Consider the following 15004-nt stretch of genomic DNA (forward strand, 5'->3'; position numbering starts at 1 on the left):
CTGTTTTCTTCAACCCGCCATCGAGCTGTGTGACCTTGTTCACATTCTGTCTAAATATCCATAATATTACCGTCTCCAGAAAAAACACCGGAGTCACTTTTTTCAAGCAGCCATAATATATTTTACGTAATCCGTATCCACCGCTGTAGTAGTGTATACGTTGGCCTTGTAGGCATTATTTGCACACTGTTTTCTTCAACCCGCCATCGAGCTGTGTGACCTTGTTCCCATTCTGTCTAAATATCCATAATATTACCGTCTCCAGAAAAAACACCGGAGTCACTTTTTTCAAGCAGCATTCATATATTTTACGTAATCCGTATCCACCGCTGTAGTAGTGTATACGTTGGCCTTGTAGGCATTATTTGCACACTGTTTTCTTCAACCCGCCATCGAGCTGTGTGACCTTGTTCCCATTCTGTCTAAATATCCATAATATTACCGTCTCCAGAAAAAACACCGGAGTCACTTTTTTCAAGCAGCATTCATATATTTTACGTAATCCGTATCCACCGCTGTAGTAGTGTATACGTTGGCCTTGTAGGCATTATTTGCACACTGTTTTCTTCAACCCGCCATCGAGCTGTGTGACCTTGTTCCCATTCTTTCTAAATATCCATAATATTACCGTCTCCAGAAAAAACACCGGAGTCACTTTTTTCAAGCAGCATTCATATATTTTACGTAATCCGTATCCACCGCTGTAGTAGTGTATACGTTGGCCTTGTAGGCATTATTTGCACAGTGTTTTCTTCAACCCGCCATCGAGCTGTGTGAGCTTGTTCACATTTTGTCTAAATATTGATAATATTATCGTCTCTAGAAAAACCACTTGAGTTACTTTTTTTCAAGCAGCATTCATATATTTTACGTAATCCGTATCCACCGCTGTAGTAGTGTATACGTTGGCCTTGTAGGCATTATTTGCACACTGTTTTCTTCAACCCGCCATCGAGCTGTGTGACCTTGTTCCCATTCTTTCTAAATATCCATAATATTACCGTCTCCAGAAAAAACACCGGAGTCACTTTTTTCAAGCAGCATTCATATATTTTACGTAATCCGTATCCACCGCTGTAGTAGTGTATACGTTGGCCTTGTAGGCATTATTTGCACAGTGTTTTCTTCAACCCGCCATCGAGCTGTGTGAGCTTGTTCACATTTTGTCTAAATATTGATAATATTATCGTCTCTAGAAAAACCACTTGAGTTACTTTTTTCAAGCAGCATTCATATATTTTACGTAATCCGTATCCACCGCTGTAGTAGTGTATACGTTGGCCTTGTAGGCATTATTTGCACAGTGTTTTCTTCAACCCGCCATCGAGCTGTGTGAGCTTGTTCACATTTTGTCTAAATATTGATAATATTATCGTCTCTAGAAAAACCACTTGAGTTACTTTTTTTCAAGCAGCATTCATATATTTTACGTAATCCGTATCCACCGCTGTAGTAGTGTATACGTTGACCTTGTAGGCATTATTTGCACACTGTTTTCTTCAACCCGCCATCGAGCTGTGTGACCTTGTTCACATTTTGTCTAAATATTGATAATATTATCGTCTCTAGAAAAACCACTTGAGTTACTTTTTTTCAAGCAGCATTCATATATTTTACGTAATCCGTATCCACCGCTGTAGTAGTGTATACGTTGACCTTGTAGGCATTATTTGCACAGTGTTTTCTTCAACCCGCCATCGAGCTGTGTGAGCTTGTTCACATTTTGTCTAAATATTGATAATATTATCGTCTCTAGAAAAACCACTTGAGTTACTTTTTTTCAAGCAGCATTCATATATTTTACGTAATCCGTATCCACCGCTGTAGTAGTGTATACGTTGACTTTGTAGGCATTATTTGCACAGTGTTTTCTTCAACCCGCCATCTAGCTGTGTGTATTATCGTTTCCAGAAAAACCAACTGAGTTTTTGTTGTTGTTGTTGTTTTTTTAAAAATAATGCCAGGCAAAGGCAGGCCGCCACGCAGAGGCCGTGCTAGGGGCCGTGCTGCTATGCAATCCTGTGGCCCTAGCAAATTGCCCAGTTTTAAAAAGCCAATGACCCTGAACTCCCAAAATGCTGAAGAGGTAGTTGACTGGCTTACACAGCACACCCCATCCTCTACCGTTTCTAACTTTACCACAACATCCTCCTCATCCTCCACTGCTATGGCCACCCCACGTAACACTTCCTCCACCACCGGTGCCCCTTCTTCACTGGGGTCAGAGGAGTTATTTTCCAATGAGTTTCTTGAACTGAGTAATGCGCAACCATTATTGCCAGAAGAAGATGAAGGAGATGAGGACCTTACACCAGATTTAATTCTGGCAGAGAACACGATAGAGATGGACATAATGAGTGATGAGGAGGAGGTCCCCGCTGCTGCTTCCTTCTGTGATGTGTCAGAAGAAATTGATGCATCTGAGGAGAATGATGATGAGGAGATTGATGTTTTGTGGGTGCCTAGTAGAAGAGAGCAAGAGGAGGGTAGTTCAGATGGAGAGACGGAGAGTCAGAGAGGCAGTAGGAGAATAAGACTTAGAAGAAGCAGGGAGGACAGCCCGCAGGGATCAGCAGGGCAACAACATGTATCGGCACCTGTGTTCAGCCGGCCAACGCACCCGCCATTGCCGCCAATACCGCCAACTCCGCCAACTTCTACTGTTACCGCCAGATCGCACACTTCCAAAAAGTCAGCAGTGTGGGATTTTTTTAATGTGTGTGCCTCTGACAAAAGCATTGTAATTTGCAATGAGTGCAGTCAGAAACTGAGCCTTGGTAAGCCCAACAGCCACATAGGTACAACTTCTATGCGAAGGCACATGAGCGGCAAGCACAAAGCACTTTGGGAGCAACACCTCAAAGGCAACAGGCAAACTAAAAGCCACACTCCTTCTGGTCCAGCATCTTACTGCTCTACCTCTGCTCTCCTTGACCCGTCTGAACCACCCTCCACTCCGCCTTCCACCTTGACCACCTGTTCCCATTCCCAGTCATCTGCCACCAGCCAAGTTTCTGTGAAGGCCATGTTTGAGCGTAAGAAGCCAATGTCTGACTGTCACCCCCTTGCCCGGCGTCTGACAGCTGGCTTGTCTGCACTCTTAGCCCGCCAGCTTTTACCATACCAGCTGGTGGACTCTGAGGCCTTCCGCAAATTTGTAGCAATTGGGACACCGCAGTGGAAGGTACCCAGCCGCAATTTTTTTTCTAAAAAGGGAATACCACACCTGTACCAACATGTGCAGAGCCAAGTTACCGCATCTCTGTCACTTAGTGTTGGGCCAAAGGTCCATATGACTACTGACGCATGGTCCTCCAAGCATGGTCAGGGCAGGTATGTCACCTACACTGCCCACTGGGTGAACTTGGTAATGGCTGGGAAGCAGGGAATGGGTAGCTCAACAACAACAGTGGAGTTGGTGTCACCGCCACGGATTGCACGCGGTTCTGCCACCACCTCTACTCCTCCATCGCTCTCTACCTCGTCTTCTTCTTCTTCTTACTCTGCTGCTGGGTCCTCCTTCTCCTCCTCCACACCTGTGCACCCCCAGCTCCCCCTAGGCTATTCGACGTGCCAGGTACGCCGTTGTCACGCTGTCTTGGGGATGACGTGCCTGGAAAGCAAAAACCATACCGGATCTGTACTCCTGTCATCTCTGCAGTCACAGGCCGATCGGTGGCTGACCCCACACCAACTGCAGATCGGAAAAGTGGTGTGTGACAATGGAAGCAATCTGTTGGCAGCGTTGAGACTAGGCAATTTAACACATGTGCCCTGCATGGCACATGTGTTAAATTTAATAGTCCAACGTTTTGTCTCCAAGTACCCAGGATTCCAGGACGTTCTCACCCAGTCCAGAAAGGTGTCGGCCCATTTCAGACGTTCCTACACAGCCATGGCACGCCTTGCTGACATTCAGCAGCGCTACAACATGCCAGTCAGGCGTTTGATTTCTGACAGCCAGACTCGCTGGAATTCAACGCTCCTTATGTTGGAACGTCTGCTGCAACAACAAAGGGCCGTCAACGAGTACCTTTTTGAACTGGGTGGTAGGACTGGATCTGCACAGCTGGGGATTTTTTTCCCCCGTTACTGGGTGCTTATGCGCGATGCCTGCAGGCTCATGCGACCTTTTGAAGAGGTGACAAATATGGTCAGTCGCACCGAAGGCACCATCAGCGACCTAATACCCTTCGCTTTCTTCCTGGAGCGTGCCGTGCGACGAGTGACAGATGAGGCTGTAGACCAGCGTGACGAGGAGCTGGAAGCGCACGATTTCTGGTCGGAATCACCAGAACGAACCCAGGCACCTGCTGCAACGCAGGGAGAGGTGCCAGAAGTGGAGTCAGAGGAGGAAGGTGGCTTTGTGGAGGAGGAGGAGGAGGACCAACAGGAGCAGGCTTCCCAGGGGGCTAGTGGTGACCTTTTGGGGACCCCTGGTCTTGTACGTGGCTGGGGGGAGGAGACCGTGGATGATGCAGTCCTTGATAATGAGGAAGCGGAGATGGATAGCTCTGCATCCAACCTTGTGAGAATGGGGTCTTTCATGCTGTCATGCCTGTTGAAGGACCCCCGTATCAAGAGGCTTAAGGAGAAGGACCTGTACTGGGTCGCAACGCTACTAGACCCTCGGTACAAGCATAAAGTGTCAGAAATGTTACCAACATACCACAAGTCCGAAAAGATGCGGCATTTACAAACCAGCCTGCAAAACATGTTGTACAATGCTTTTAAGGGTGATGTCACTTCAGGAACTCATCAACATTCCAGGGGCAGAGGTGCCAGTAATCCTGCCACGAGCACACCTGCAAGGACAAAGCCCTTTGGCCAGTCTGTAACGTCAGACATGCAAATGTTTTTCTGTCCAAGGCAGCGCCACAACCCTTCTGGATCCACCCTCAAAGAACGCCTCGACCGGCAGGTAGCGGACTACCTGGCATTAACTGCAGATATCGACACTCTGAGGAGCGATGAACCCCTGGACTACTGGGTGCGCAGGCTTGATCTGTGGCCAGAGCTGTCACAATTTGCCATGAACCTCTTGTCTTGCCCAGCCTCAAGTGTGCTCTCAGAAAGGACCTTCAGTGCAGCAGGAGGGATTGTAACTGAGAAGAGAACTCGCCTAGGTCACAAAAGTGTCGATTACCTGACCTTTATTAAAATGAATGAGGGGTGGATCTCGGAGGGTTACTGCACGCCGGAAGACTTGTTCTGACTTCTATGCAGCTGTCCTTCTCTTCAAGCCTCATGACTCCACACACAGCTGTCCTTTAGCGTCCTCCTCCTCCCTCCGCCACCGTTACAAACTAGGGTGCAAACCCTACTGGTTTAATTTTTTCTGGCCTCTGTGCTTCAGTGGCTGCAACCAAAAAAACTGGGCAAACAATGTCTACAAGGTCAACGTATGGCAAAAAATGACTATTTTCAGCATTTATATGGCATATTTTTTCTGGCAACTGTGCTTCAGTGGCTGCATCCAAAAAAATGCATATTTTCTGCATTTATATGGCATAATTTTTCTGGCCTCTGTGCTTCAGTGGCTGCAACCAAAAAAATGCATATTTTCTGCATTTATATGGCATAATTTTTCTGGCCTCTGTGCTTCAGTGGCTGCAACCAAAAAAATTTATATTTTCAGCATTTATATGGCATAATTTTTCTGGCAACTGTGCTTCAGTGGCTGCGACCAAAAAAATGACTATTTTCAGCATTTATATGGCATATTTTTTCTGGCCTCTGTGCTTCAGTGGCTGCGGCCAAAAAAACTGGGCAAACAATGCCTACAAGGTCAACGACGTTGACCTTGTAGGCATTGTTTGCCCAGTTTTTTTGGCCGCAGCCACTGAAGCACAGAGGCCAGAAAAAATATGCCATATAAATGCTGAAAATAGTCATTTTTTGCCATACGTTGACTCAACGTATATGGCAAAAAATGACTATTTTCAGCATTTATATGGCATATTTTTTCTGGCAACTGTGCTTCAGTGGCTGCGACCAAAAAAATGCATATTTTCTGCATTTATATGGCATAATTTTTCTGGCCTCTGTGCTTCAGTGGCTGCAACCAAAAAAATTTATATTTTCAGCATTTATATGGCATAATTTTTCTGTCAACTGTGCTTCAGTGGCTGCGACCAAAAAAATGCATGTTTTCTGCATTTATATGGCATAATTTTTCTGGCCTCTGTGCTTCAGTGGCTGCAACCAAAAAAGTTTATATTTTCAGCATTTATATGGCATAATTTTTCTGTCAACTGTGCTTCAGTGGCTGCGACCAAAAAAATGCATATTTTCTGCATTTATATGGCATAATTTTTCTGGCCTCTGTGCTTCAGTGGCTGCAACCAAAAAAATTTATATTTTCAGCATTTATATGGCATAATTTTTCTGGCAACTGTGCTTCAGTGGCTGCGTCCAAAAAAACTGGGCAAACAATGTCTACAAGGTCAACGTATGGCGAAAAATGACTATTTTCAGCATTTATATGGCATATTTTTTCTGGCAACTGTGCTTCAGTGGCTGCGTCCAAAAAAACTGGGCAAACAATGCCTACAAGGTCAACGTATGGCAGTTGTTTAAAGAGAACAGTAGATTACTAGCCAGCAAAGCTACCTAAGCTAAAATGTCCCTCAAATCCCTGCAGACTTCTGTCCCTCCAATACAGAGCAGTATCAAGCAGATTACTAGCCAGCAAACTTACTATCATCTGTCCCTGAAATCACTAACAGCTCTCCCCCTACACTATCTCTTCCAAGCACACACAGGCAGATTTTTCAGATACATTTTTGCCCTTGATCCCCCTCTGGCATGCCACTGTCCAGGTCGTTGCACCCTTTAAACAACTTTAAAATCATTTTTCTGGCCAGAAATGTCTTTTCTAGATGTTAAAGTTCGCCTTCCCATTGAAGTCTATGGGGTTCGCGAACCGTTCGCGAACCGCTCGCGTTTTTGCGCAAGTTCGCGAATATGTTCGCGAACTTTTTTTCCGACGTTCGCTACATCCCTATTGCCAAGAGAATCACTTACAAACTATTTTAGTTACAGGCAGTGAAATGACCCAATCCCCACTAAATACTTACCGTATATACTGGAGTATAAGCCGTCCCGAGTATAAGCCGAGGTACCTAATTTTACCTCCAAAAACTGGGAAAGCTTATTGACTCGAGTATAAGCCGAGGGTGAGAAATGCAGCAGCTTCTGGTAAGTTTCAATCAAAAAATTGAGGGTTTCTGCTCCCATTGGAGGTGCCGGCGTCTCGTTTTTGGATGCCGGCGACCATTTTTGGACGCGGGCGAATATTCTTGGAGACTATTCTTGGACGCCGGCGACTATTCTTGAATGCGGGCAACTATTCTTAGGCGCCGGCGACTATTCTTAGACGTCGGCGACCGTTTTTGCGCTTGACCCGAGTATAAGCCGAGGTAGAGTTTTTCAGCATATTTTGGGGGCTGAAAGATTCGGCTTATACTCGAGTATATACGGTAGCCATAAATAGCACCTCATTTGAGAGAAGAGAATTGCATTGATTTTGATGCCATGGGCACTATTGCAGCGGCCGCAACTAACCATAAATTTCCTGCAATTCTGGGGCAGAAACGCTGCCTTGTGGGGGAACATGACATGACAATCTGCATCCAAATACATTTGTAAACATTCCTTCTGCAACAGTTGCTTGAGGACAATTTCTATACCAGGATCATGAATCCTAACCACTGATAATGATGAGGTCTCCATTAAACTCCATGTCCCAAGCCAGTTGAGTTGCAACTTTAAATGAATATTTTAATAACATTATTTTCAAAGACAATAAAGAAAAACGGCAGAGCTGACAGAGAGCAGCAGCAAAGCACAATGTTATTCCGTGTGTAACAGAATCTTCCAGCTTGATGCTGCTGCCAGCTAAGAACCCGAGAGCTCCAGCCAAACAAATATTTGTGCAGAAGCCTCTGTAGCTATAACCTGCTCTAAATAAAATGCTCATTTAATAAGCTGTGTATAAAGGGAAGGTGATTCATGACGAGGGATTTGAGTTGATCAACAGCTGCTATCAGGCAATAAAACACTGCTGGATCCATTGCCTCATGGATGGGATTGTTGCACAGGGAATGATGCTGAATGTACAAGTCTATGAGTAATAATAAGAAACAGACTCTCCCTGGTGAAACACAGACCATATCACAAGTTAGGGAAACAAGTTAGATGGAATTATTTACTATGGCAATAAAAATGAATGGTTGGAGTAGCATTGAATGCATCACAGAATGTTAATTTTGTGCCCATTTTAAGTACTGTGTTATTTTACTTTTGCTGTGACCCCCACTATTGGCTGCGTGCACTTTTCTGGAGGGGACATTGCATGGGAAGCCTATGCCATGTATTGATCAACTCCAGATAAAGTGACACTATAGGGTTTGACTGCAAGAATAGTTGCGCTCATGCAAATTTCCCCACAGTCAGTTGCACATAAAATAACTTTCATTAAAGGAAATTGCATCACAATGGGCTCCTTGCACTTCCATACACTTGCACTCATCACAGCTCAGTCATTCTTGGCTCCCCCTAGAACAGCGCACAGTTGCATCTATTGATGCAGGGGAACCCCAACACCTCCGGACCAGGCAGTAGCTCCAGGGTTTCCTCAGTGCCTCAGTGTGAATGAGCAATGAGCATGGCACCTTTGCATCTAAAGAATAGGGCACACGCGGTACTGGCAAGCCAAACACTGGAAATATGCACTGCAAATAGAGTAATTTTACTATAACCCCTTGCAACGGCAACAACAGAGGAAAAAACCCTGTGGGCGCCACCAGCCCAAATCCACTCCCTCCTGCAAGACAGTTGGCGCTACCTGATCTCTCCCCACGCCAACCAATGCAAGAAAAGCAGGTTCACCCTGAGGGGGGGTGGGGAGGTGGATAGAGGAGGGTTGCGAGTAGCTGGCAAGGGGGCCCTGGAGTTGATGGAGGGGGTTGTGGGCCCAGAGCTGGTGTGTGTGGGCCCCTGATGTGGCAGCCCCAGGGACCCCAGATCCCCCCAGTCTGACACTGTTTCTGGGGGAAAGAAAAACACATTATGCAACATATGGGGGCAAATTCACTAAGATTCGTAGTTGCGCCAGGCGTAACTTCACCACACTTCGCCAGGCGTAGTTTCGCCAGTGCTCCGCAAATTCAATAAAATCAGAAGTTGCGCTCAGGGGTAGCGTAAGGTTGCGAAGTTGCGCTAGCGTTGATTCGCTAAGCGAACGAAGTTACGCTAGCGATGGTTAATTTGCATACAGCGCCAAATTCAAATTTCAATGGAGGAATACGTACAATCACTACAAATGCCTGGGAAACCTTCAAAACATCAAATAAAAATTTTTTTTTTGCCCTACACATGTGCCCACTGTATAGTTAAGTTGCCATGAGTTAGGAAATGTAGGGGGGGAAGGAGGGGAGCCCCAAAAAAATTTTCAATCTTTTTCAGCCTATCACCCATAATATAGAAAAAACGCCAGCGTTTTTTGGGACTTAGAAAAATGTGAACTTTTTTTGAAGCAATCCCTATCTACTCTATTGCGCTTCACCTGGTCTGAGGTGGCGAAGGAAGTCTAGCGTAAAAGGTAACGTTCAGTACAATGCCCGCGTTAGTGAATTTGTGTAGTTACGTCCGTTGCGAAAATCGCCAGGCGTAAGGGTGCGAAGTAACACTAGCGAATTTACGCCAGCGTTCGTTAGTGAATTTGCGAAGTAACGAAAATGACCAACGCTAGCGAATTGACACTAGTGTTAGGCGCTTTGGCGCTTAGTAAATTTGCCCCATAGATGTCCCCTCTCCTGGTGCAAGTTAGGGAACACTGGGTGCAAAGGAGCCCTGTACTTAACATCTGACCAGACAGTAAGGACATGTATCTGCCACCTTATACAGAGCACCGATATACTGCAGGCACAAGTGCTTGTTGAATGAGCAAAGGTGCAATTATGTTCCCCTTAGAGCTCTTCTTGCATCTGGGGAATTGAGAACATTGATACACATGATTTGGTGCCATTGTACCCCCATTGCATTCAGCGCCAATCACCTAAAGTGTATTCAGGCTTCTGTCACCTGGAAATGGAAACTGCCATTGTGCCTATTGACTTGGCATTGATGGTGATTTCCGGCATTCTGCTGCAGCTCTCTAGTGATGAGCGAACTATTTCGCCAGCCATGGATTTGTGGCGAAACTCCACATTTCGCCATCTGTGAATGTAGGTCACGAAACAGCCTCAAAAATTTGCAGTGGAAAAATTCACAGAAACAAAAAAAGTCACCATAAGAAAAAATGCCCATCGACTTTAATGCATTTGGACAAAAAAGTCGCCATAAGAAAAAACGCTGATTGACTTTAATGTATTTGGACGAAAAAAGTTGACACAAGAAAAAACTTCGATTGACTTTAATGCATTTGGAGTGAGAAAAATTGGCGGCGTGTAAAAAATTGTTGCACGTTAAAAAAATGTTGTCGCTCATTGACTTCAATGGTTTTAGCCATTTCATGAATTGTTTCGCAGTTTCACAAATTTTTCAGCAAAACGGAACAGATTCGCTCATCACTATTAAGTACCAAAAATTTACTCTTAGGTGTCATTTTACCTACAGACTTAGGGGTGACTGTAATCCAGTAAAAGTGGAGGAAGGCAGCAGATCTCACTTGCAATGGCGTATCTAGATATTATTGGGCCCCACAAAAAATTATTTTTCAGGCCCCCATATCTAGAGGTTGACCTGTTTTACAAATTTTTATTGAAATTGTATATGAATTAGGCCCTCCTGGGCCCCCCTTCAGCCGCAGGGTCTGATCCTCTGGAGTTATGCCGCTGCTCATATTCTTTGGCACAATTTTACCTGCGGTAGAGCAAATACAAACATAAACGCTTCTTCCTTTTCGGGATAAAATTAGGAGCCTCCCGATGGGCGCAGCTATAAAAACATGTTGATGTGAAAGGTGAGATATTTGAGAATTGCGTCTTCCAGTATAAATTTAGTGCATATTTCTGCCCAAGCAGCAGGAAACCTGACATGTTATAATGTGAGAGAGACGGGCAGGTTGTTTGTGCCAGGGTAACGGCACATTCCGCGAGGGCACCTGTTGCTTGAAGTGCGGCGGGTCTGTGGAGGTGGCATATTTAGGCCTGCCATGTATTAGCTTACTGGAAAACAGAATTCTGACACTTCTTGCCTCCCCAGTAGAGGTCTCGCTGACCTTGTTTGTCTCAGACGCTGATCCTCAGTCAGCACAGGCTTATTATAACATTGGGCATGCGAGGAATTCTTTCCCAGCTATTTCCACTAAACAACATCTTTGCATATAGACGAGCGCACGCCAGTCACCGTCTCCTCTTTGCATCTACACAATTGAAACTGACCGATCTCTGACATAATACAATTTCCATTGAAAATAGATGCAGTATTAGATTTTCAAATTCAAATTGTGCATGACAATACAGGCAATGGGTGCAGTAGTGCAGACTGCTAAGCAACAGCCATTAAAGGGCCAGAACACCATAATATAAAGCTGCTTTTTTCTACGGCTGACAACCAGCAGGTATTTCAATGGCATAGATGGTGAGACAACAGCCAAGTATGATATATTATATATATTATATATTTACTAGCTTTGTACTTAATGCTAATAAACTGGGTTCCTCCAACACCAACAAATATATACAGGCAAGCTTACCCTAGTGTAGGGGACACAGGTAATTCACCCAAACCCTGAATCAATAGATTATTCTAGCTGAACAAGACCATTAAAGGCCACCTATAAACACCAAGGCAATAATCAATCAATGAAACTCCAGGTTCATGCATAACCCTGTTTATATCTATATATATTAAGCATTTTGGATCCTGTGCAGTACGCAGTGAATGGAATGCTCCATTAAAGAGGGGTGGGTAGCAAGAGGCTAATAGGCAAATAGGGAGCCTGGCCCTGGTAGAATTGTTAAATTGCTAAAATAAGCCTAAACAATTATTATAAACCACAATGCAATTCAATGAACATCTTCATTATTTAATTAAGTTCTTATGCCTTTAAGGTTGTCTATGAAATTCATTTCTGATATATCTCAACGCTGGTTTCGCATCTCTTACCAATCATAGGAAATAAAGTGTAACGGGCGAAAACAGCAAACAAATTTCAGTTATATACTTTTTTAAAGTTGACATCAAAGTCCTTTATAAATAGAGCAAAGTGAAAGCAGAAATTGCAACGAAGCAGTATTTCCATTAAAGCTATGGGGCCCATTTATTAAGTTCGAGTGAAGGAATAGAAGAAAAAATACTTTGAATTTCGAAGGTTTTTTTTGGCTACTTCGACCATCGAATGGGCTGTTCGACCTTCGACTTCAACTTCGAATCGAAGGGTTCGAACTAAACATCGTTCGACTATTCGAACATTCGATAGTCGAAGTACTGTCTCTTTAAGAAAAAACTTCAACCCCCTAGTTCGCCACCTAAAAGCTACCGAAGTCAATGTTAGCCTATGGGGAAGGTCCCCATAGGCTTGGCTGTCTTTTTTTGGTCGAAGGATAATCCTTCGATCGTTGGATTAAAATCCATCGATCGTTCGATCGAACTATTTGCGCAAAATCCTTCGACTTCGGTATTCGAAGTTGGAGGTTTTTCATTTCCCAGTCGAATAGCGAGGGTTAATTAACCCTCGATATTCGACCCTTGATACATTTGCCCCTATAAGTAGAAGAAAAAAATTCAGCAAATCTGCAGAATTAAGACAAAAAATCAACTTCAACCCTTTGCCCCATTTTGTTGGCAATTAACAACAAACTGCCATTATTTTGGGCAACATCACCTGAGTTTCTCAGCAGCGAGTGCCTGCAAATGTAGGTGCGTATCATGCAATTGTTGTAGAGGTGAATGAGAGGCAAATCAGCCTATGAGTGAGTGCACGAAACGCGTTAGGCGGTCACCTGTATGTCCTAATAAATTATTTGAATTTTTTAATTATAATTTTGGTCTGTACTTTTTGAAAGGACTCACAACATTTTTGCTGCTCCAGATTTTTGCACCCATGCACTGGGGTGAACTGTGAGTATTTTTCTCCTCTCGTTAAATTGTTTTGGATACTTCTTTTTTGATTTATAATGGTACAGTTAGCGCCATTGTGCATAAATAAGATGGAGAATTGCGTCTGATTGCGTTCAAAAATGAGCCCTGTAATGTAATGTTAGTACAGAATTTTAAGCTACAACAATTATTTTAAACCGCAAAGCAATTCAATGAACAGCATCGTAATTATTTAATTAAGCTCTTATACCTTTAAGGTTTTCATTGAAATTAATTTCCCATATATCTCAATGCTGCTTTCGCATTTCCTCCCACTCACAGGAAATAAAGTGTAACGGGCGAAACGGCAAACAATTTTCGATTATTTTCGTTTTTTAAAGTTGACATCAAAGTCCTTTATAAATATTTTCAATAAGTTTTTTATTGGAAGTCCTTTATAAATAGAGCAAAGGGAAAGCAAATTGCAACTAAGTAGTATCCCTATGAAACATTTCAATTAAATCTTGATCTAGGAGAAGCTGCATAAAAAATTCAGCAAATCTGCAGAATTAAGACCTACAATAAACTTCAACCCTTTGCCCCTTTTACCAAGACAAACTGCCATTATTTGGGGCAACATAACCTGAGTTTTTCAGCATCAAGTGCCTGCAAATGTAGGTGGGTCTGCTTATCATGCAATTGTTGCAGAGGTGAATGAGAGGCATATTGAAATATTTTGACCACCCCAAGTCATTAATACAGGGTGACTAAATCATAGACATCACCCCACATGCCACAGCCAATAAAAAGTTGTCAGCATCTCGTTATACCTTGTTGATAAATGCAGCGGCTCACAAGGTGCCACACAGTGATCCGTTTCTATGGCCATTCCAGTGCAGAAGGTTCGGCATCACCTGTAACATTTGGGCAGAAGAACACGGAGATCTCTGAAGGCACCAGAGCAGCAGATGTTCACAGCTTAAGGCTCATTACTGGTCTGGTCGAACAGGTTCCTCAGCAGAACAAGTTCAAACTCATCTGGATTTTATTGTCAGGTGGTTTTTGGAGTCACAGGAATGACATGTGCAATGTGCACCGGACCTGTCTGTCCTCTCTCTGTAATTAGAGAAGCCAAGGAACGAAAATACGCCGGCCAGCAATGTCTTTGCCTGTGATGATATCACTAGAGAATGGAGAATCTGCTTCAAGGTTCAGTCCCAACACATTTTGTGCGATTCTGATACCAATGAAAATTAAGGGGGTTATTTACTAAACCTTGGTTTTTTTTTCTGGTCAAGGTTTTTTGGGCAAAAATTCAAACTTTTAGAGAGAGAAAAACTCGAATTTTTTGAGATTTATTACATCCCGAAACTGCAAAAAGTCCTTATGCAAAATACACCATCTCAAACCTGTCAGGTCAGGTATAAGTCAATGGCAGATATTCAGGGCCGCCATCAGGGGGGGACAGGGGGGACAAGCGTACCGGGCCCGGGCATGAAGGGGGGCCCGGCAGCGCTAAATTTTTTGAAGATCCGGGCCCCCCTTACGAGCGCCCGAGCCGTACGTCCTCCCTCTAAGTTGCCGAATGCGGAAGTGCCGAAAAGCCGAAGCCGATCCGCCGAAAAGACCCGAAGTCACGGAAAGACCCGAAGTCACGAAGCGCTGAAAAGACCCGAAGTCACGAAGCGCCGAAAAGACCCGAAGTCACGAAAACAGCCGAAGCCGAAGTCCTGAAGTGGCGCAAAGACCCGAAGTCACGAAAGGAGGCGAAGTTGAAGTAGTGAAGCCATGAGTTCAATTCTACTGAACACCAGTTTGTGTATTTTTTTTTTTTTTTAATCCCCTGGCCACCAATGTATTATTTTAATATTCTATAGGCCCCTGCCACCAATCTTTTTGTAAAAAAAAATTTTTTGGGGCCCCAATTTTTTTTAACTTGTAAGGGGGCCCCTGACACTTTTTTTCTTTTTTTTTTCAA

General features: G+C 44.0%; 1 protein-coding gene across 4 annotated transcripts in view; it reads right to left on the reverse strand.

Moving 5' to 3' along the window:
- Positions 1-15004, reverse strand: part of LOC108696075 (protein FAM13C) — a 176589-nt gene that overhangs the window by 108734 nt on the left and 52851 nt on the right. The window contains exon 1 of one of the 4 annotated variants that reach the window (XM_018225077.2): positions 13857-14118. The exons of 2 other annotated variants lie outside the window; for them this stretch is intronic. In XM_018225077.2, the coding sequence (XP_018080566.2) occupies positions 13857-13915 (59 nt within the window). In that variant the 5' untranslated portion in view covers positions 13916-14118. Of the gene's footprint in view, positions 1-13856; positions 14119-15004 lie in introns of those variants that run through there. One more of the 4 variants, XM_018225078.2, reaches the window with a different exon arrangement.

Source organism: Xenopus laevis, chromosome 7L (assembly GCF_017654675.1).
Source record: "Xenopus laevis strain J_2021 chromosome 7L, Xenopus_laevis_v10.1, whole genome shotgun sequence".
Classification (NCBI taxonomy): Eukaryota; Metazoa; Chordata; class Amphibia; order Anura; family Pipidae; genus Xenopus; species Xenopus laevis.